Source organism: Nyctereutes procyonoides, unplaced genomic scaffold, assembly GCF_905146905.1.
Source record: "Nyctereutes procyonoides isolate TBG_1078 unplaced genomic scaffold, NYPRO_anot_genome, whole genome shotgun sequence".
Lineage (NCBI taxonomy): Eukaryota > Metazoa > Chordata > Mammalia > Carnivora > Canidae > Nyctereutes > Nyctereutes procyonoides.
Genome location: NW_026575160.1, coordinates 16562673 through 16586963, shown reverse-complemented (window position 1 = coordinate 16586963; position 24291 = coordinate 16562673). Strand labels below are relative to the sequence as shown.

Sequence of the window (24291 nt, the reverse complement as noted above, 5' to 3'; positions counted from 1 at the left end):
TTAGGGCTTCCACCCTGGCACATTTGCAGAACTAACTTCTTTCACTTGGGGCAGAAAAAAGACGACTCTTTTCCAACAGGACAGATGGTACAGGCATCACAGGATAAAGATTCCAAAAGATCCTTCTAGAGAGGTTTTATTTTATTGAAGGGTACATAAAAAGAGTCAGGGGGGAAAAAAGGCATTTCACAACAGGAAACAGGGACTATACCCAGAGACTAATCTTTCTATATAAAGAAGAAAGAGAGGAATAAAAAAAGGTGAATCAGGGGTTCCCTGGGTGGCTCGGCGGTTTAGCGCCTGCCTTTGGCCCAGGGTATGATCCTGGAGTCCCAGGATCGAGTCCCACATCAGGCTTCCTGCTTAGAGCCTGCTTCTCCCTCTGCCTGTTTCTGTGTCTCTGCCTCTCTCTCTCTCTCTCTCTGTGTCATGAATAAATAAAATCTACAAAAAAAAAAAAAAAAAAGAAATGGTGGGGAGGAGATGGAAGAAAAGAAGGACCAGTGTTCAGGATGAAAGAAAAAAGTCAAAAAGCATGTGTTATGCAAAGAAAGGGGTGAAAGACCAGGAACTAAATTTTACTCAACGACATAAGATCCATACATATCAAGGCTCAGAGAGATCTCAAAGGAAAATGACCCGATCATGCATGTTTCTTTTGGTTTAAGTAGAGTGTTAACCAGCACTGGACATTCACCAAAGCCCAGTCACAAGTTATCCACATCTAATTTCATCATTTGGCTTCGAAGAAAGTGCTCAAAAAACAAAGGCCAGATCTTCTAAAAACACTTCTCCTCCCTCAGTCTCTACTAATAAGAAAAATAAACAACTCACTTCTCACCACAGTTTGCATAAGGAAGAGATCCTGGGTACACCCAACAGGTGCATTTTTGGCTGTGCCATGTAACCTCATCAAAGTCTATACCAACCGATCCTCCCAGACACATCCGTCGTCACCACACTGCAACCTTTAAAAAACTGTTCTATCAGAGAAAGGATGGGACAGTATAGCTCTCTCACTGTAAGCGATCCTGGGAATACTTCCGGTTTCAAATACGCTATTAAAAGTGCCCACCTCGGGATCCCTGGGTGGCGCAGCGGTTTGGCGCCTGCCTTTGGCCCAGGGCGCGATCCTGGAGACCCCGGATCGAATCCCACATCGGGCTCCTGGTGCATGGAGCCTGCTTCTCCCTCTGCCTGTGTCTCTGTGACTATCATAAATAAATAAAAATTAAAAAAAATTTAAAAAAAAGTGCCCGCCTCATTTTCTACAATAAAGTTCCCAAAAGGTGCCTAACACAATTTCCAGCAAGCAGAAGGCTTCTTACTTCTTACTAACACACTGGTTGCACAAATGGAAAAAAAAAAAAAAAAAAAAAAAAGACTCGTTCTGAATCCTATTCCCAGTTGGGAGGATAAGTTATGACCTTCCAAAATATGAAATAAAGTACTTCCACACATTGGAAAGGGGGCGGGGTACTATTTTTCTTTTTTTTTAAGCCATTCTCGCCCGGCAGTGCAACCAAAACAGCTGCTACGGTTTCATTCTTTTACGGTAATTTCCGAGTCCGTGAAACAAAAAAGGATGCTCCGTTGAGAAACGCAAACACCGTGCACGGACTTTGGAGCTTTGAAAACTGGGGAGAGGCCAACTCCCGAGACGTCGGCCCGCGCACGGAGGGCTCCGAAGGTGACGAAAGGAAAAGTGTCCGCACCGGGAACTTCGTGTGGAAGAAAGGACGTCTCACCTCTGGAATTCCAGCTCCTGGGATTCTCTCGGGCACTCACCTGAAGCCTTCCGACCTACCTGCTGGCCGGGTGAGACCGGCTCCTCCGCCGGCGCGGGGCGGACCCCCAGAGGGCCCCAGCGCGGGCGCCCGGCCTGCCTCGTGAGGCGGCGGCTCCGGCCCTCACCCAGCCCCCGGGCTCGCGCAGCACGCGGACACGGCTCTGTGAGGACGGCTCCGGGGCAACATTCCCGGCCGTGCAGGCCGCTCCCGCCTCAGGAGGGGCCGCGACCCCGACGACCCCGACGACCCCGACGACCCCGACGCCGCCCCCCGGCCGCGCAGACAAAGGACGCGGCGCCCGGCGCGCCCCCCACTCACCGCTCAGATAGTTGGTCCACTTGTACAGCACCCCCTCCATGGCGCCGCGGCCGCCTGCCCTCGCCCGCCGGGCCCCTCACTGCCCCGAGCCCCAGGACGCGAGGAGCGCCGGCAGCAGGGCCATCGCCCGGCGCCGCCGAGCCGCCCGGACCGCCGCGGGCACGCCGGGCCAGCCAGCCTCACATCCTCGGCCGGGGGCGGGGTCACTGCGGCGGCCTCGGCACGTGAGGACGCGGCCGGCCGCGGGCCCCGAGCGGCGGGGCCGGCTCCGTCCACCAGGAGGCCAAGGCGCTGGTGGGGGCGTGGGGGGCGGCGGCGGGGCGGCGGCTGCTCCCTCCTCGCGGCCGCTAGCGAGGCGGCGGGTCGCCGGCCGCGCGACCGCGAGCCGCCAGAGTCCTCGACCGGCCGGGCCCGGGGCTGCCTTGCGCATGCCCAGTGCGCCGTTCGCGCGCACGTTCCCGAAGTCCACTCCGGGGCTTGGCAGCAACCGCGGCGGCGGCGGGGCTGACGTAGACCGAGGGGATGGCAGGGAAATTGAGTCCTGGGAGGCTGGCTTGGGACTAGGCGACGGGTCTACGGGAAGGAGGGAGAGCTATGTCTGGGACCCGTGCGGGACGCAGTCCTGACGGCTCGTGGTACTGTCGATTGGAAAGAACCCACCTCTCGATGTTTGCGGGTGGGGTGGGGGGTGAGTGTCAAGGAGACCCCTTAGGGTGCCTCCTGCGTTCCAGTCCCCAGGTCCAATTCTTATTGAAAGGCTAATTGAGGGGATCCCTGGGTGGCTCAGCGGGTTAGCGCCTGCCTTCGGCCCGGGGCGTGATCCCGGAGCCCCGAGATCGAGTCCCGGGATCGAGTCATGGGATCGAGTCCCGAGATCGAGTCCCGAGATCGAGTCCCGCATCGGGTTCCCTGCATGGAGCCTGCCTCTCTCTCTCTCTCTGAGTCTCTCATGAATAAATAAAATCTTAAAAAAAAAAAAAAAAGGCTAATTGATCCCACAAAATCGAGGTGGCCACCAATAGAACCTATGGAGCTCATGGGAATCTCACGATAGGATACTGTGCACCTGGTGAACATGTCTACACTCTCAGGCCTCGCTCCGGGAATGTGATCCGCGGACTGCTGCACTGGCATCACCGAGGAGCTCGTCGAAATTCCAAGATCTCTCCCCAAGGCCTCCCGTGTCGAAATTTGCATTTTAACAAGATTCTCCGGGGGATTCCTAAGCAAATTAAAGTGTGAGAAAGTACTGGGCTGAGGATATTTGACCAGGGAAGACATTAACATCAGATTAAGTGCAGAAAGAGCTGGTTACGAAGCAAGCTGTACCACCTGATCCAAATTGTTTTAGGCAAACGTCACAGAAGCATGCCCCAAAACCTTAAGGTGATTATTTGTAGATGATGGCTCTATAGACCATCTTCCCCACCCCACCCCCTTTTTCTTTGGCATAAGATCATCCGTTGTGTGTCTGAAACTCATATATAATTCAACTCCTGTATTTTAACCGGAAAAAAACTGTCTTCGTGCTTTCTAGTTCCTTCCACATCGACGACAGTGAACATGTTTTGCTTTTGAAATTAGGCGAAAACTGCAAAGCCAATGATCTTAAGCTAAGATGAGCCAATGTAGCTCACAACCCGTGATTACGGTTTCTTTTTTTTTTTTTTAAAGTGGAGGCCCGCCCGTCCTCATCCACGCTGGGAGCTACCCCCGACCCCCTAAGTGATAAATTATTAGCCGTCCTAACGTTACGCGGCGTTGCAGAATGAATCAGACGACCTGGTTTGGAGGCGGAGCTCAATGGCTTTGAGGCTGAACTTTAAGCGGGACACTTAACCTCTCCAAGCCCAGATACATTTATCATTTAAATGGGATTAAAGAGCCGACCTCACCGGTGCTGTGAGGCTTACGCACCGGAACGCGCTCTGCGAAACTCACGGAACTTTTTTTTTTTAAGCCTTTATCCTTTATACAGCAAGTCAGATCACCGCAGCAGCGGGATTGCGGGATTCTGGGGGGGCGGGGGGGGTGGTCTCTCAGCACCGGTGAGAGTAAACGAGTCTTTCCGGAAACCCTTTCCCCCGGGTCCGGGACTCTTCCCGGCCAGCTGAGCCCGCCTAATTTTACGGCTGTGAATCCGCCGGGGTGGGGTGGGGTGGGGGTTCCGGTTAGGTCCGCGCCTCCCCGCACCCCCCAGTCTCGCAAAGTCCGAGGCCGCGGCTTTCTCTCAACCCGACGGGCTCTAGGACCACTCCCCGGGGCGGGGGGTGGGTGGGTGGGTCGCAGCCGGACCGGCCCCGGCTCCGCCCCGCTGTCATTGTTGCAGCATCATTGGCTTGCGCGGCTCCAGCGGACAGCACCGCCAGCCAATGGGAAGCCGCCCTTCCCCGGAGGCCCAGCTCCGGGAGCCAGTCAGACCCCGGTTTGGGAGTTTAACTCTTTGGAGGTGGGTTTGCAAGGCGTGGGAAAGTTGTCGTAGCAAATGTGCCACGTCTGCTAGGAACGGGGAGTCATGAACGTGCCCGAGGCCGCCGTCCTTAAGCCTCCAGCTACGTTCTTAGCTCCATGAGGTCGGGGGCCCTTTCTCTGTTTTTGTAGGAACTTCTTTCCTTTTGCAGCAAGATGAGGCTTTTCCTGTGGAACGCGGTGCTGACGCTGTTGGTCACTTCTTTGAGTGGGGCTCTGATCCCTGAACCAGAAGTGAAGATCGAGGTGCTCCAGAAGCCTTTCATCTGCCATCGCAAGACCAAAGGGGGGGACTTGATGTTGGTCCACTATGAAGGCTACTTAGAAAAGGATGGCTCCTTATTTCACTCCACGTAAGTAATTATACCCTGGAGGTAAAAACCGTGAACAACCCGCCCACCGATGCCAACTCTCGGGCAGGAAAGCTAGCCTATACCAGATTTTACCTCTCTTTCAAAAACCTGAAATATGTTATTTCCTTCTTTGGAAAAGGAAATTGTCTAACGACAACCTTATGTGACAGGGCCTTTGAAGTTCTTACTGGAAACGTGGTGAGGGATAAAGGGTTAAATTTTTTTTTTTTTGATTATTATAAAAATCAGAACTAGAAGCTTTGAAAGACTGCAGAATTATCTAGGTTTAGAGTTAGGCAATACATAGAGAAAAAGACTTAAAGGAATTCTTATTTTTCAAACAACAATCCCGAGGGAAAATAACTCAATTCCATTTTTCACTTGGTGTAGGTGAAATTTACTTAAAACTTTTCACAGCGGGCATCATGAGAAGGATACACAATCATTCATTTGCTTGTAGGATATGCCAATGCTGGTCCATTGATCTGTTTAATCTTTGTTCTTACAGATGACATGTTGGTCAAGGCACGGTACCATGATTTGTTTCATTATTTGTTTCTTTCTAGAAATTCAAAGACTTCATTGATGGGTGTGGGTGTGGTTATGGAAGATTAATCCAATACCTACAGTGAAGGATTTTTCAGGTGGTTACACTATCATTATTTCTGTTCTATAAGCAAAGAAATTGCAACATGGAAAAGTTTTACGACTGTACAGATTTCGAATTAGGCACTGATTCTCTTTATTCCGTTCCAACAGTATTTATTGAGCATTTCTTTTGTGTTAGGCTCTGTGCTTGATACTAGGAAGATTAAAAAACTTTGACTCCTCCATCCTTCTCCATTCATTTCTCTGCTCATCTAACAAACCCTTGTTGGACAGCCACAAGTCAGGACTTGAGGATGCAGAGGTGTTGGGTTCTTGGCCTCCAGCGTGTACATCATCTACAGAGAGGAAGAAGACAAGTCAATAACTCATGCCGTATAGTGCAGAACGTTCAAAGTGTTCACAAAGCACAATTCCAGGGTCTGGAATTATTTATGCTCCAAGAGGTGGAGAAAGAGAAAGACTTCCCAGAGATCATAACTGAGATGGGCCTTGAAAGATGGGTGGAGGGTTCCTTCTCAGTGGAGAATGGGGGCGGAGAGGACATTCCAGGTAGAGAGAACGGCATGAACTAAAGTAGTGAAGCTTTGTGGCCCCTCCTAGACCTGGTTTGATGACCTGCCTTCATTGGGCGTTCAGACCTGGTCTGTCCTGAGGCTTTGGAGAAGTGAATGGCACCCTTCTCTGAACTCTGTTAGCCCTTGCAAAACTTGACAAAAACAGTGGCTTGCCATAGAATTTTCAACAGCTTTATCTCCTTATTGACAAGGCCAGGGCCACATTAACCAGTATTAAGACTTGCATTTAAAATTTTCAATCACATCTTTATTTTTTAGTCCAATCTCTATTAGACACAGCCTGATTTCTTTCAGGTCCCGAACGGAAAAACCTATATGGTATGTGGACTTTGGTGGTAGCTGTAAGACATTATTTGGGAGTTCGCTACTAATGTTCTAGTACCTGATGAGGGAACTGTTGTCATGTAGCCTCAGTGTAGACGGTTAGGAACTACTAACCCTGAATATTGTGATTAATTACCATCAAATGGTCCATCGTAAAGCATGTTTGCAATTTCTAGAACGATAGCCTGTGTGGTACGTAGCTTAAGTCTTTTAGCTGTGACAAGAAATGTGCCAAAACTGTAGTCAGCACTGGGTGGCAGATTGTTTTCTTCCTTCTTTATTCTTTTCTAGCCTTCCCAAAATGTTGTACAGTCAGCAGTTTGTTTCTTTAGTCATGGGGGGAAATTAAGGAAAAGGAGAAGTAATGATCTTTACCTGGATTTAGTAACTAATCTAGTACAGTGATATCTCATTCTCACCTATAAGTTGTCCCTGAGAACACTTTCCGTATTGCCCTGAAAGGGAGCTATTCAGAGCTCAGGTACTACTCCGCCTTCAAGTCCCCTAGTAGCTCAGCCAGCTGGATTTCTTAGGCTGGCCTCTCTCCAGCACATGAGCCAGGATACTTTGGCTATTTCCTTCTCCCTCAGTCCTTGAGGGGCCACTCCTCCAGGCTTCCTTGCATAGCCTCACAGAAGATGCCTGTGACCACTGCCTAGGTGGGGTTCAGGGTTGAAGAGCAGCCTTTTCCACCTATCAGAGCCATCACCAGGCAGTGTATTGGGAGAGTTTGTGGATAGGCTTGAAGGTGCTATGCTCTTGACTCCAAAGTCCATGTGGGTATGGACTCACAAAGGTTGGCAGTGAATTTTCCTTAGCTTCTCATCTTCCTTCCCAAACTCACCTATTTTCCATTATTTTTTCCCCTCTTCTGCCCCCCTTATGATATTCCTGGGACAGCATCATTGTAGTTAAGACCTTGAACTTTGGAGTTAGATCAGATACTGGCACACTTAACCTGAGTTTCCTCCTCTGTACAATGAAGAAATCATGATATTTAGCTCATTGTCAGAGTTAAAAGGGCCAAAGCATTTAGGGTAATAGCTGGTACACAATAAATCACAAATAGTTATTAACTGTTTTAATTATTATTCCCTCTCACCTTCTTTACCTGAGTCAATTGTGTGAAATTTGCATCAAGAAATATGGACAGTGAATTACAAAATTGATTTGGTTTTGTGCGCATGTATGTAACTGTTTTTGTTAACTTTCAAATTTAACCACTTATGGATGGGGAAAAAAATGCACCATAGTAATAAGAAAAAAGTTATTAGAAAGTTCTAATGTGTTTTCTTTCTATTATAGTCACAAACATAACAATGGTCAGCCCATTTGGTTTACCTTGGGCATCCTGGAGGCTCTCAAAGGTTGGGACCAGGGCTTGAAGGGAATGTGTGTAGGAGAGAAAAGAAAGCTCATCATTCCTCCTGCCCTGGGCTATGGAAAAGAAGGAAAAGGTAATAAACAATTCTACATTTTTACTATAGCGTTGGAGTTCTCTGGATTTAGGAGATTGAAATTAGAGTAACTACTATGTGGGATTTTTTTTTTTCCTTAAAAGTAAGTAGAGATGTATATTTTTTTTTTAGGAAGTATGATTGTGTCTTATCATTTGAAATGGTCAAATTAAAGCTGTTATATCTTTTTTTTTTTTTTTTTTTTTTTTTTTTTTTTATAAGTAATTATTATTAATAATTTATTTATTTATTTATTTATTTATTTATTTATGAGAGACACACAGAGAGAAAGAGAGGCAGAGACACAGGCAGAGGGAGAAGCAGGCTCCATGCAGGGAGCCCGACGTGGGACTCGATCCCGGGTCTCCAGGATCACACCCTGGACTGAAGGCAGCGCTAAACCGCTGAGCCACCAGGGCTGCCCAAAGCTGTTATATCTTAATGGAAAACTGAGCTAATCATAAACAGTTCTGGAACCTTGACCTCTATCATTAACTAACTACCATATTAACCAAAGTAATGGGTTTTTTAAAAAAGTAATTTCCTCTAAACTGAGAGCCATGAAACTAACTGTTCTAATATATACATAATACTAATTTTGTAGTCTTTTGGTACCATGTTTGCATGCCTCCTTTGGAAAGACACCAGTTTTGTCGACGCTTCTAGTGCATGCCCTCTCTCTGTCTAGATCTGGAATGGTAAGCTTGGACACACAGTGTAAGTTTTGTTCTTTTAAATATTTAACAAATGTGCTTTCATGGAAATATGTGGGATTTGAGGTGGGGTAACTAAGAAATATTTGTCATGTTCCCAGACCTGTGTGTTAAATATAATTATAAGGAAACTAGGCATCATGTTCTATATCAGGGGGTATTGCCTAACTTTCTGAAATTGTCGGACTTTTCCACATTGTTTTTAAAGCTGGTGAGGTAATTCTATCTAGTAACATATACTGAGAGCTCACTATCTATCAAGCATAATGCTAAATATTTTGCAGACTTATCTTCCTTCATCCTCCCAACAGATTCTGCATTTTACAGATGAGGAAATAGGCTTAAAGGGTGGGGTAAGCTTTAATACGGCGGGTGTGACACCAGATCTCACCCAGCTAGATATTGCCTCCTAGTGGTAAATGGCAGTACTGTATGTATTCCTAGGTCAGGACTTTACTGATGCCAAAGGTAGTAAATCATTTGTACTGTAATTAACTCTGAATTATCTAAAGCCCTTTAAGTCATTCTTGACATGTAATATGTAATATCTTAATCATATTTGAAATTTAATACCAGGCCATTAGTCATATCTGTATGTATGTGTGTGTTCATGTGCACAAAACTATTTGTAATCGCAAAGCCAAAAACAGACTGCTTTTTATCTACTGGTTTGGATTATTCCTTCTCTATTCTATTCGTTTGAGTAAAATAAAATTATAAGTCATTTAAGTGTGACAATGTTAGGAAGGCTCTTCATTTAATTCAATGAAAAGAATATTTTGTTCAATGTCGTAACTTTTCTGTCATCAAAACTCTGGGATTGTTTAAATGAAACTTAACCTTCCTCTCTCCTCATGTCAGGTAAAATTCCCCCAGAGAGTACACTGATATTCAACATTGATCTCCTGGAGATTCGAAATGGACCGAGATCCCATGAGTCATTCCAAGAAATGGATCTTAACGATGACTGGAAACTCTCTAAAGCTGAGGTGATATTTCTTTCCTCTTATTCCTTTCTTTGTTTCTTTCTTTCTCATCACTTTTTTAAAAAATGTGTTTTTAAAGAAAACTTATTTTTATTTGGATAAAATATGATTTATAAGTTTTCTGAAAATGGTGATGCTGTGAATACTGGCTTTTTAAAAAAAAATAGGAAATCATTGTTTTGGAGAGAAATTTATTGAGACTTAAAAACAATCATTCCTTCTTTTGCCCCTGCCCTCCACTCCCCACCATACTTAAGGTTCATTGTATCTTGCCATCACCCTGAATTTTTGAAAGATCCATTTTGCTAACACAATTCCCATTTTGGAGTTGCTGTATAAGAAACAGATGTTCTGAGAAATAGCTCATATTGATGGTTTATGTTTAAAACTGTGAACTGGCTGCTAAATGCACTTGTAATTTTCTAGCAGTTAGCAGCAAACAACCCACATGTTGTTTTGTTCTGGTTGACACCTGGGGAAAGGAGACTCCAGGCTGAGTTTTCTAGATCAGAAGATCTTTCCCAGCTCATCTTAATGTTTGAGTAAGAAGAAAGCAAGAAGGTCTCTATAATTTATTTAGGCTTTTGCAGCGATTTTTACACATACTTGTCTTTAGTATGGCTGCTATGGTAAGACAAGTGGAGGTAGACATCTACTCTGTGTTTTTCTGTTTGCCCATGTTCTATGTTGTGTCTTGGTTGGTCAGAAGTCAAGTCCCTTTTTATGTTTCGATCAATTTCATTCTAATGGCCAGGAAATGATTAAGTCTTAAATAAGTGAAGTTGTTATGAGCTCACAGGGTCATGATCTACAGTTACTAAATTCATAACATCTCATAATATTACTAGTCTGGACTTTTTTTTCTATCCAGTATAAATTTTAATTACCTTTCATTTATTTTTTTATTTTTTTTAATTTTTATTTATTTTATGATAGTCACACACACACACACACACACAGAGAGAGAGAGAGAGAGAGGCAGAGACATAGGCAGAGGGAGAAGCAGGCTCCATGCACCGGGAGCCCGACGTGGGATTCGATCCTGGGTCTCCAGGATCGCGCCCTGGGCCAAAGGCAGGCGCCAAACCGCTGCGCCACCCAGGGATCCCTTACCTTTCATTTAAAAAAATATTTTTTATAACACATTCATGTGGTTAAAAAAAAATCTATCCAATTAAAAAAGGTGTTTATTAAGAAGTCTTTCTCCCACCCACATCTCCTCCTACTCTGTGATCTACCCCCTTTCGAATCCCTTTTTTTTTTTTTAAAGATTTTATTTATTTATTCATGAGAGACACAGGCAGAGGGAGAAGTAGGCTCCATGCAAGGAGCCCAATGTGGGACTTGATCCTGGGATTCCAGGATCACGCCCTGAGCGTGAAGGCAGATGCTCTACTGCTGAGCCACCCAGATGTCCCCTGCATCCCATTTTATTAGGTTCTAATGTATCTTTCCAGTGTTTCTTTATGCAAATACAAGCAAATGTGAATACATTTTCCTATTTCCCCTTTTCTTACACAAAAAGTAGCAGGACATACATAATATTTGGCATCTTGCTTTATTCATGCAGTATATCCTAGAGATATATTCTGCATTTAAAAAAATATTTAATTTTATTCATGAGAGACAGAGAGAGAGAGAGAGATGCAGAGACACAGGCAGAGGGAGAGCAGGCTCCATGCAGGGAGCCTGATGTGGGACTCGATCCTAGGTCCCCAGGATCAGGCCCTGGGCTGAAGGCAGTGCTAAACCCCTGAGCCACCCAGGCTGCCCAGATATATTCTACATTAATCCATATAGCTTTATCATCCCCCCGCCTTTTTTTTAACAACTGCATTAAACCTCCTTAATCTTAAAAATAAATGTATGTCATATATTTACATATTGGTGGAGGGGGGAAAGGATTTGAAATTATTGATCTAACAGAAGGAGTAATAGAGATTCTAATTAAAAATGAAAATGCAGGTTGAACTGCATTATGGTGAATCTAGTAGGTAAGTGAGAACAGTATTTTGTTTATATCTTTAAATGTCTGGAGGAGAGTGGAAAATTTTGGTCTAAGCACTCATTAGGCTGGATTTTGCTTTAATGTCTGAGATTGAAAGGTCATGAGGCATGATCATAGCCAGGGCCATGGCATGTACTATTACCAGACACTTAGTTAAATTAAAAAATGCCATTAAGAGCTGGGAAGCAGGTGGGGGATGGGTGAAATAAGTGAAAGGGATTAAGAGTATACTTATCATGATAAGCACTGAGTAATGTATAGAACTGTTGAATTGTTCACTATATTGTACATCTGAAACTAACATTACACTATGTGAATTATACTGGATTTAATAAAAAAAATTTTTTTAAATTTAAATAAGTTTAAAAAATGCTATCCTTTAATCTCATTTTAAGAGAAATATCTGGGATTCTGGCCCTAGTTAGAAAATGAGATCTGGATAATTCAATGGAGTGAAAGACTGCAGTCTTTCAAATGCTTGGCTTTATTTAGACTCAGATCAAGAACAGATAGTATGCTTTCTTTGGGTGTTTTTCAGATAATATAAGCCTTGTCTTCGCCTCTGAGCAATATTCTGTGTCTTTACTGTAGCAGTATAGCAACGGTTTTTACAGGGAAATAATACCTTTTACTGTCATTACAAATACATTGTAATTGTTTAGTCATTGTTACACATAATCAAATGAACTACCAGTCCACTCTGTGATATTAACTGGCTTGATATGGGTATCTTATGAATTAGAATTATTAATGAGACCCATTATTTTGTAGGTTAAAGTGTATTTAAAGAAGGAATTTGAAAAGCATGGTGCAGTGGTGAATGAAAGTCATCATGATGTTTTGGTGGAGGATATTTTTGATAAAGAAGATGAAGACAAAGATGGATTTATATCTGCCAGAGAATTTACATATAAACATGATGAGTTATAGAGACACACGTGCCCATTTTATATGGCACACATCCTTAAAGACAGGGCAACCATTTGTAAAGGAAGTCTTATTTTTAAATAATGTGCTGTTCTCACTCGGTTTTTTATTTTTATGTATTTTTCTGAATATCATTCAGAAGAAGCCCTAGAATTCCTAAGTGCCCATTTCTTTCTGGTGAGTTATTGGGAAGAAAAAATTAACTTGTTTTTGAATAGAAGACTTCTGGATCATTTTCCACTTTCACATATAAAGCCTTCTGTTTTACTTGCTTACTCGTAATTTTAAAATATTGCAGCTGGGAGCATGCCCAACATAAGAACAGGTTACAACACAAATCAGCTCCCTCTATTTCTTTTTCCCTTATTTTATCCAAGTTAGATACTGACATTTGAAAAGCCATGTGCGATAGCCCAAGGCTTACTATTTTTATGTTATAATGAAACGGTGTATCTGTAACTGCTTTTGAGTCTGCTTAAGCAAGAGGAAAGTGGTTGTTGAACTGGCCTTATTAACAGTTACTGCCCCACTGAGATGTGCAATGCTGAAGTGAGTCACAAACTTAATGAAATATGTATACATTGAAACGTTCTGCCCAGGACCTAATCTGTATGAACTTCCGTTCCTAGTGACTAATAACCTCTAATGACTAATAGGACAAATTATGTGTTTCTGGGTCTTTGTAATAATGTGCCAGAGTTTGGAGCTGAGGTAGAGTTATGTTTATTCAGTGTTTCCTTTTTAAGTGTGGCTGATGACCCTTCCTGGTTTATTAAATAAAATCTCTATGTAGTATATTATACTACAATAACATTGTATTATGAGAGAAATTTATAAGCCAATCAAAAATTTCCCATTTCTGCTTATCAAAAAATGACACAGACTCACAGCAACTACTGTTGCATAGAAATCTGTCCTAGGTGAAAAAATAGAAGATTTACTAATTTTACCTGAAATTGGCTTTTATCCTTAATATGTTAAAAAAAAAAAAAAAGTCCCTGAATCTCCATTTACTAAGAATAGTTCCTTATCGTTCCAAAGGGATCTCAAGTACATTGTTGTCTTTGGTTTTCATCTCTCTGAAGCCTCTGAACAAAGCTGGTGGATCTCAGTGTACCTATTTTAGAGATGAGGACATTATTCTTCAAAGAAATTGATTGTTTTGCCTGAGGTCAGGCAACTTGGCAACCAGATCGAAGTTCCCTAATTCATCATCTTATATTGCCCTCTACTATTGAAAAAGCAAAATTTTCCTTTGACTTCATTGGGCCTAATTCTCTCTTCAATTTGCTCTCCTAGCAGTCTACGCTGTTTTTTGGTTTTGTTCTGTTTTGTTTTTGTTTTTTGTTTTTTGTTTTTTTTTTTATCTTCGGGTCCTTATCCTTTGAAGATGGTTAATTGGCTGTTTTGGGTGCTTTGGAATTCTTCCCCTGATCTAGGAATGGCTCTGGTTTTGTTGAATAATCTTGGGGTTAGCACTGAATTACCTCAAAAACCCTATGCTGTGAGAGGGTCCAGGTGTGTGTCTGAGGCCTTTCATTCTTGTTTACCTCTAGATTTTTTTGTTTTGTTTTTTTTAGAGAATCACAAACAATTTTTCCATCATATACAAGTTACTTTCACTAATTGTATATTGAATTTTCCTCACTAAAACATAAAGGTCTTGAGAAGAACATATATAACACCTTTTTTTTCCTGATGAAATCAGCTCTATGTAGAAAACTCTTAAATTGTCACTGCTATTTTCCTCAACCTGGGGGAGTTACGAACCGCAATGCCAAAAGCCTTATGCTGTGTTTACATCAGGAAGGAAAGAGCTTGCCATGTGGTGCTCCTTTGTACAGAAATCACTGGTGACGCTATCTGTGATACAGTAAGAAAAGTAAAAAGAATTTTTATTATCTGGGCAGCATATTTCTTTATCCTATGTGAATTTGCATCAATTCCCATCTAAATATTTAGACACAAGTATGAAATGAAAGCATATAAATAAGTTATGGTGTTTTTAGCTATCTGCCTCTGGTTTAGCTGCAACTTTATATCTTTCCATTCATGGGAATAATCAGACACAGATGGCGACCTCACTTGTAATATAATTTGACTCATGAGTATTGCTAAATGTGTCCCTATTTAAATTTCTATGACTATGTTGTATTCTTTTCAAAATAAAACTTTATTTGGGGAATGATTGGTTTTGTGAAAAATTCTTCAAGTACTTGTTTCCTTGGCAGCTTTATTGATACTGTTAACTATTATTCTAGGTTTTATGTTGAAACTAGGTGGGGAAGATGGACAAGAAGCCATAGGAGAGGGGTATAGTGACACTTTGAATGTACCTCTGATGATCTATTTTGTTTCCATATATTTGTAAGGAAAGCTGTGATTCATGGTTCAGTTTAAATTGTTTTGAAATAAGCATTAAACACTAAGCATTATGGGCAGTAGTTTATAGTGAATGTTTGGTACTGGCAAAAGTGTGTATGATGGGCTTTGTTTAGTTTGTTTGGTTTTGGTGGTAGTTATCACTATTGTTTTGGTTTGGGATTTTATTTTGTCATAGGTGGACATCATGAGGATTAATGCCCAGTGAGTAAATGAGCACTATAAAATATCTTATGTAATTAAATGAAATGCTGGGTTGCCATAAAAATAACAAGAAACAATGATGTCTGACTCAGATGGGGAATCAGCCATTTGAATCTTTACTTATGGAAATGAAGTTGTACTGATCTTATTCATGATATACAGGATATTCTGTACATTTACAGTACTACAGATATCAGCATGCTATCTGCCCCCCCTGAATTGAGTGCAGGGATCATTTCTCAGTGTTTGGAAAATACAAGAGGAGAAAAAGGGACTTGGTAGAGTGTTTTGGGAAAAACTATGTCTCTCATCTTTTTATTAAAAAAGAGGAATTATCATTGTAATATTTTTTTTTCAATTCCTTCAACTTTGATTTACAAAAGGGATTAAGTGGCTCATTTTGATATACATAGATTACTGTTAGGGAAAAGAAACAGATACAAACAGTTGGAAGATTGAGGAGATCTGCAACACCCAGCACACTATCTATCCATGGATTCTTTTGTTTCCCAGTTCTTCATGCTCCTGTACTGCTAATAAAGCCTCTGGCATAAAATGGATGACTTTAGTGAGTATGAGTCAACCAATAATTTACAAAGCCAATCTAAGTGCCTAGGAACTAGATTAATATTAATTTTATTTTATGATCTAAAAACAGATTACATGAGATGTTTGCTGAGGTTTAACTCTAAAAATCTAGAGTAAAGTGAATGCTGTCCTCTTAGTCTCTAGTAACAGCTAAATTATATCTCACTGGGGATTTCTGGGAATTTACAAATCATTTCTTTAATTTATTCCATACTGCTATAGGGTAAAGGTAATTTCCTTTCCAGTAAACAGTTGCAGTAGAAACAATTCCATATACAATGTGAATTGAGGCATTGAGGGACAGTTCTCATTATTATAAAGAATGAAGGAAGGGTAGGGAAACCCTTTGGACCTTAGTTTCATTTCTTAGAGCACTTTCTCATTCATTTGTTGGACTTAGTCTGCTAGAATGTACTTTATGTTATTAATACCACTGATTATAATCTTACCTCTGGGCAAGAGACTAGGATATTATAACACCTAACCACATACTGGTGGTTTTTTCCATTTTATGACCATATCTCCTTGAATTGCTGTGCAGCTATTTTCTGTGGAACACATTTTACTTGAGACATTCTAGATTTCTTTTTAAGTAGCTCTGAAGTTAGGAGCTAAATTAAATGGGTAATATACTGATGTAGAATAACTAAGAAGAGGACTAGTATAAATATAGGAAATTTGCCTTGAAATAAGAAAAACATTTTACTTGCAGAAATGTAAGGAAGAACTAAAAAGTATCTTGCAGTGAAATCCTCACTTGAATTGCCAAATTTCCCCATAGCATAATTGTTCTCTGGTGTTCTGTGCATTGTTTTGGCTAAATTTGATAAGTTATATAATCCTTTACAAAATGTCATGTGCCTTTTTTTTTCCTTGCCAAATGCATTAGTATTCAAGGTTTTTTGTTTTGTATCATAATTTTTAAGAAAATTAAGCAGCCCACTAAAGTTAATTAATTCTTACATTAAGACTGAGCAATAAATCAACTCTGCTCCTTGGATTCCTTTTTCCTAACATTTTATTACTATGGCAATAATTCTCCAAAACTGTTCACTCTTTATCATTGACCTATTTCTTCCGAGCTGGGCAATGTTCAATGGTTGTCTCTCTCTCTCTCTCTCTCTCTCTCTCTCTCTCTCTTTTGAGGTAGGGTAAGTTTTAGACATAAAATTAATATGTAATACAATGATCTGTTTATGGAATATGATCTGTTTATGGCTCAATAAGTTTTAGTATAGTCACAGTTGTGCAACCATCACAATTAATTCTACAGATTTTTTTTTTTTAAGAGCCCAATGCAGGCTTGAGCTCACAACCCTGAGATCAAGACCGGAGTTCAAAGCAAAACAAAACAAAAATAAACAAAAGACCTGAATTGAGATCAAGAGTTGGACACTTATTGACTGAGCCACCTGGGCACTCCCATCACAATTAATTTTAGAACATTTTTCCTAACAAAAAGAATCTTCCCTTTTCCCCAACTCTCTAAGCAACTACCAATCTACTTTATCTATTTGCCTATTCTAGAAATGTTCTAATAATTCTAAAAGCTCAATCCTTTCTTTATATTCACAGTAAAAATTGACTGAGAAATTCATATGACAGTAAACAATTTCTGCTTTTAATTTTTGTTTCAAAAATATAATAGGTGGTTTTTGAAAATCAAAATGAACCAGACACAGATTCCAACCCCCAGGAATAAATCACTCTGTGTACACAAAAAGTCAAATCCTTGGTGCATGTAAGACCTGGAACCAATGGTATAAGGGATGTAATAATAGCAAAAACCTTAGCACTTGGTTTATGACTGAATAAGTAGAAAGTTAATGGAAAGGAGATTGAAGAATACTTAGGAATTTAAAAACTAAAATATCTCTATATACCTAGATTATTCCCAATACTCTGAAAGCCAGGTAATTAATCTAACAGAAAACAAAATGGTACCAATTTTCTGCTCTTTCATGGAAAAGAGAAGCATGTCTAAAATAAAATACTCTTTCTCTGGAGTCAGAAATTTTATACTTTCTCTCAATCTCTCAAATCATTGTTTAATCACTGGTAGCATGAAGGAGGTCTTCCTTCAATTGAACCCAAAATGTCTACAGCAATTTAGACAGACTTTGTTTAGTTCTTGGAAGAATGGAAAATAACTAATAATAACTTTTAAAATTATCCTATTTAAAATATCCTAATATAAAATCCTATATTTTAGGATTTAAAAATCCTGTATCCTATAAAATCCTGTATTATCTTAAGTGAGCAGTGGTGTTAAAATTGCAGATATAGGAGGCTCAACTTCTACAGTTCTGGAGAAGCTTTCATCTATCAAAAGGTGGCCCCAGGCAGCCCAGGTGGCTCAGCGGTTTAGCGCCACCTTTGGTCCAGGGCCTGATCCTAGAGACCCGGGATCAAGTCCCCATGTCTGGCTCCCTGCATGGAGCCTGCTTCTCCCTCTGCCTGTGTCTCTGCCTCTCTCTCTGTGTGTGTCTGTCATTAATAAATAAATAAAATCTTAAAAAAAAAAAAGGTGGCCTCAAGTGTCCCTAGAATATTAAAAACAAGCTCGATTTTAAGCCTGTGTATAGTATGAGGAGGACCTTTTCCACATACATAAACTAGGATAACATCTGCAAGACTGGATTAGATTGAAACTCCCAGTCTGATCATAGAATCCTCTAGCCTGTTCTTTGATGATCACAAGACAAGGTCTCAGCAATTCTCCTTTAAATTATCTGTACAGTCAGGTAAACTCATGAATGACTCCTAGAGGTACAGCAATGAGTATTGAACATACATAATAATTTGTTTTTAAAACCAGGTCCAGAACATTTATGAACTGTTATTTCAAATTAAATAGGAGACATTCATTGAAATTACACATTTGAGTAATTGAAATTATAAACCCATCACTTGATTATAATAAATAGGATTTTTATACCTTTTGCCAAAATACGATTTATGGCTATCTAAATTACATATTCAAAGGGCTTAGTGGGTCATTTAAATTCTAAAAATAATTTTAAAATAGATTTTAATACTTAAAATCTCTTGGTGCTGCCTATACTCAGTATGGGCAATAATTCTGTAAATTGATTTAAGGGCATTTTAAAGGTTTGTTTCCATGGTAACCAAATTCAGAAAACTAACCCCTTAAACATGGCTGTCATAGGATTAAGGCAGGTGGCTGACTAATCTTAACCAGTGCTTTTCTTTCTCATTATTCCATGGCTTTTCTCTCAGCTTCTTTCTTTGGTTCTTGTAAGATTACATACCAAGCAATTACACAGGCTTTCTAACCCATATGCGAGTGTCTCATTCACATAAGACTGTCTGTTTTTCATCCCCATGAGATCTGCCCAGTGACAGATCTTTTTCTTCCTGCTACAATTATACAGTAAAAGAAGCACTAAGTGGAAAATACCTCCCTGAGTAATGTGTTAAAGGCATTATTTCTCAATTACACGTGTACTTTGGCTCCTCAAAACCATTGCCCAGGGTAGGGTTCTTTAGACAATAACAGTGGTTAGAAGAAAAGGCAACGTTATCATCAGTCATTTTTTAAAATGGTCTAAGTTTAGATAACCCTCATTTCTTTTTTTTTTAAAAAGATTTTATTTATTTATTCATGAGAGACACAGAGAGAGAGAGGGAGAGACACAGGCAGAGGGAGAAGCAGGCTCCATGCAGGGAGCCTGATGTGGGACTTGATCCACGGACTCCACGATCGCGTGTGGAGCTGAAGGCACTTAACCGCTGAGCCACCCAGGCATCCCAATAACCCTCATTTCTGATCATCTTTCACACTTGTTTACCTTTCCCAGTGTGCTAGATCAACATAATTGTCTGTGCCTAGAGCTTAGGTTACCATGACAGGAAGACGGAATATATGCATTTATTACCTTTATACTTAATTAATTGTCTTGCTTGCCTCTTTGACTTCTGAGAGGAGAGGCTATGCTATGCCTTTTACATTTTTGTAGCAAAAATGTAATTCCTGGTACAGGTGTTCCATAAGTGCTGTTAAATTAGGCATTGTTGAAGAACTTCCCATAAGCAAACTATGCATTTATGGTTCAGAAAATAATGGGCTTAGTTCGTTCTGTATTAGTACATTTGGTTCCTTAGGGGGCTAAGATCAGTGTTCCTAGCCTTCCACATCTTCCTATAAAGGAAAAATTGATATGAGACTTCCTATCCTGTTATAGCAACTGGAAAATGGCAAATACCTAAGACAACTTGGGTCAGACACTGGACAGCAGGCAGAACAGGATTGTGATTCTCTAGAGAAAGGATACACATGAGATGAGACCTACAATTGCCTCAACTTTCTGTTAGGAGACAATTCCTGAACCATACATGGCAAAGAGTAGGGAAACAAAACCAAGCCCAGTTGTCTTGTGGGTTGAGGAAAGATCAGAGCCCAAGGAAGTCAAAGCAGTTAGAATCTGTGGGCCAGGGTTCTGCAGAAAACTAAGTGGGAAAGAGATGCAGAAATTTGCATTTTAGGGGCACCTGGGTGGTTCAGAGGTTGAGTCTGCCTTTGGCTTAGGTTGTGACCCCCAGGTTCTGAGATCGAGTCCTGAGTCAGGCTCCCTGCGGGGAGCCTGCTTCTCTCTCTGCCCGTGTCTCTGCTTCTCTCTCTGTGTCTCTTATGAATAAATAAATAAAATCTGATTTATTCATGAGAGACACAGACTGAGAGAGAGAGAGAGAGGCAGAGACAGGCAGAAGGAGAAGCAGGCTCCTCGCAGGGAGCCTGATGCAGGACTCCATCCCAGATCTTGGGATCACAACCTAAGCCAAAGGCAGACAGACTCTCAACCACTGAGCCACCCAGGTGTCCCAAATAAAATCTTAAAAAAAAAAAAAAGAAATTTGCATTTTAGTCATCGACTGAATACCAGTCTATGCATGCAGATGATGAATCTCCACAAGGTTGAGGAAAGAACAACTATTGGGAGCTGGGCAACAAAAACTTTCCAGAGCTCACACAAAACTGGAACTTGTCCAAATTTCTACCAGCCAGGATCACCTTATGGATTGCATGGAACACTTATTAGAGCCCCTATGTGAGTCATACCATAGGAGAAGGGCTAAAGGAGCCATAGAGGTAAAGCTACCCTAGACCTCTCCTAAGTAGTTTATGATCAAGCCCTAACTGGGCCAAGCTGATCCTTAAATAACCGACTGCCAGAACAAAGTCCAACGACCTTTAAAGGAATACCAAAAAATTCATTACTCAACAACATAAAATTCACAATCTGGCATCCAATGAATAATTACAAGGGAGACAAAGAGGCAGGAGATAAATCAATATACACAAATAGATTGTAAATTGACAGGTGATGGAATTAGCATCTAAGTAATTTAAAACAGCTATTAAAATATAAGTATAATCAGAGACTTAAAGGAAAATATATATGAGAGAAATGAATGATATAAATAATAAAACTCCAAGGGATAAAAGATAAAATATCTGATATAAAAATTTCACTGATGTTATTAATAATAGATTAGAGTCTGCAAAAGAAAAGTGAACTCAAAGAAATACTATTTAAAATAAAATATTCAAAATAAAGCAGAGAGATAAAAAGACTGATGGAGGTTGGGGACACAGAACAGAAACTTAATGACCTGTAGGAAAATATCAAGTTATCTAATATATGTATGTAATTGGAGTCCCTGAATTTGGGAGGGGCACTGTACAATGTGTAAAATATGTGTAGAAATAATAGCCAAAAGTTTTTCTGATTTGATGAAAACTATAAACCTACAGATTCTAGAAGTTTAATGAACCCCAGTGGGATAAACACGATTAAAAAAAAAAAAACAGACTGAGGTACAGGATAATTCTGTAAGCCTGTGTTAAAGCAAAAACTTTTAAAAGCAACCATACAGGGGGGAAAGAATAGATGTACAGAGGAAGAAAGATAATCATACACAGACTTTTCCTTAGAAACTGCAAGTCTTGTGACAGTGTTTTAGGACAACAAAATGGTACCTTTAAATTGCTCAGAGAAAAAGAATCTCTCTGCCAACAATTATATGCTCAATGAAAGTGTTTAAAAAAATGAAAGCGATGGGGATCCCCGGGTCCCCAGCTCAGCGGTTCAAGTGCCTGCCTTTGCTCCAGGATGTGATCCTGGAGTCCCGGGATGGAGTCCCATGTCGGGCTCTCTGCATAGAGCCTGCTTCTCCCTCTGCCTGTGTCTCTGCTCCCCTCTCTCTCTATGTCTAACATGAATAAATAAATAAATCTTTTAAAAAAATGAAGGCGATGTAATGACTTTCAGACAAAATTAGAGAAAGTTCACTACCATCAAAACTGCACTTACAATAAATGCCAGCAATGACATTTATTGGTGAGGAGGGGAGGGGGATAGAAGGATACTGTTGAAAGTGTTTTGCATTACACCTGAAATTACATTATTTGAAGGTAGACAGTGGTATGTTTAAGATGCCTATTGTAAATTCTAGAGTAATAAAAAATAAAACATGTAGTATGATTAATAAACCAATAATGGATATAAAATGGAATACTAAAAACCCCCTCAATTCCTCAAAAGAAGGCAAGTAAAAGCGGGGGGGGGGGAGAAGAAACAAAGAACAGATGGAACAAATGGAAGTAGCAAGATGTCACATTTATAACCCACCATGTTGATAACTGCATTAAATAAACATCAATGGTTTGAACCAGAGTTTCTCAGCCTTAGTACTATTGACATTTAGGGCCAGTTAATTTTTGGTGTGGGAGGTTGTGCTTTGCATCCTAGGGTGTTGATAGCATCCCTGGTCTCTATGCACTAGATACCAGTAGAGACCTCCCCCACCTCTGCCATTTTGGCAACCAAAAATATCTCCAGACATTGCCAAATGTTAAGAGCTGCTGATCTAAACACTAATTAAAAAGCAAAGAATGTCTGAATGAAAAGCAGGATCCAATTATATTTAGTCTTTAAAAAAACCCCTATTCTGGGCAGCCCCCTGTGGCACAGCGGTTTAGTGCCGCCTGCAGCCTGGGGTGTGATCCTGGAGACCCAGGATCGAGTCCCACGTCAGGCTCTCTGTATGATGCCTGCTTCTCCCTCTGCCTGTGTCTCTGTCTCTCTCTCTCTGTCTCTGTCTCTATGAATAAATAAATAAAAAATCTTAAAAAAAACAAATAAAAAAAACCCTCTTCTAATATAAAGAGGGGGAAACAGGTTAAAAGTAAAAGGATGGTTTCCTTGGTTGACTAAATGCACAATAAGGTCCTTTTGTGTGCTAAGGGTGTATGACCACTGCTCTATCCTGCAGCATTCCACTGATTCCCACTATCCATTCACTCACGTGGCAAACCACAAGCACAAAAGACATGCAAAAAAGGTCCCCTTCCCTCCCCTGTATTTCGTCACCCAACTCTCCTTCCTGGTGGCATCTCATATTACTGTTTCTTCTGTATTCTTCCAAAGATATTCCATCCATTTGCTAATATGAGTACAGGCATATTCCCCCCCCACAAATGAGAACACACACAATATTCAGCATATGGGCCTGTCCCCTCACCTCCCGTAGTATACGTTGGAAATCTTTCGTATCAGTACACAGAGATAGATTTTCCCCATTTAAAAATTTTTATACCTGGATAGCATTCCATTGTATTGATGTGCTGTAATATATTTCACAGTCCTTTATTGATGGACAATTGCTTCCAGTCTTCGCTAGCACAAATAATTTATCAATAGATATGACCTTGACTCCTATCCTTTCACACCTCTATGAGTGTATGGTAGGATAAATTACAGAAATGGAATCCTTGGATCAAAGACTATATATGTATTTGTTTTTGGGGGACATACTGCAAAACTGTCCCTTGTGGAGGTTATAAAAACTTCCTTTTTAATATTTCGCTAATCTGATAGGTGGAAAATGCTACCTTGCATAGTTGATTTGCAGTCAAGTGAGCATGAATATCTTTTTCATGTGCCTGAGTGGTATTGCGTTTCTCTTGTGAACTATCTCTTCATATCCTTTGAGTTGGTGAATTTATAAAAGGTAGAGCCTGTGATCTGGTGACAGACGGATGGTCATGTCCTGACCAATGACCTTGACGCCAGCATCAACACACCTGTCACCTGTCTGTGGATTTATTAACCCAGGTATGGGATGCTGGCTTTGCTGTGTGCTGTGTGACCTTGGGCGAGTTACTTGACCTCTTTGGGCTCCCACGTCCAAGTCCCCAGCGCAGGCTCTCGCAGGGCGGCACCTTTAAAAGCAAGGAGTCGCCTTGGACCCCGTGAGTCGACGAAGTACAAGACAAGAGACGCTTCTCCGCGGGCAAATTGTGCAAATTGTGCGGGGGCGCCGAGGCCATCACGAAGCAGCCCCACCGCGGAGGTCGGGAGTGCGCGGGGAGGGGCGGGGGCCTGGCTCCGTAAAGTCCAAGTTCCCCCTTTCGAGAAAGCCGCAACCCGGGCCGTGACCGAGAACTAAAAATCGAGCCAAGAGGGAGCCACTTTCTGCGGCGACAGTCGCCCTCCCCTCCCGGGCCGAGCGCGGCGCTGCAGCCCCGGCGCCCAGACGCGGCGGGTGCGGCGCGGCCCGGGGCC

The 24291-nt window shown here is 41.3% G+C and overlaps 2 protein-coding genes across 2 annotated transcripts in view; one reads left to right on the top strand and one right to left on the bottom strand.

The window, feature by feature from the left end:
• PLEKHA8 (pleckstrin homology domain containing A8) overlaps positions 1–2295 on the bottom strand; it is a 59154-nt gene extending 56859 nt beyond the window's left edge. The window contains exon 1 of the mRNA XM_055314595.1: positions 2109–2295. Coding sequence (XP_055170570.1) covers positions 2109–2148 — 40 coding nt within the window. The 5' untranslated portion in view covers positions 2149–2295. The remainder of the gene's footprint in view (positions 1–2108) is intronic.
• A 2275-nt stretch (positions 2296–4570) lies between these two features.
• FKBP14 (FKBP prolyl isomerase 14) lies at positions 4571–13860 on the top strand. The gene is made up of 4 exons (XM_055314856.1): positions 4571–4930; positions 7744–7895; positions 9470–9597; positions 12374–13860. Exons 1-4 carry the CDS (start codon positions 4734–4736, stop codon positions 12530–12532), a joined length of 636 nt encoding a protein of 211 aa, XP_055170831.1. The 5' UTR covers positions 4571–4733; the 3' UTR covers positions 12533–13860.
• Positions 13861–24291: the final 10431 nt, after the last annotated feature.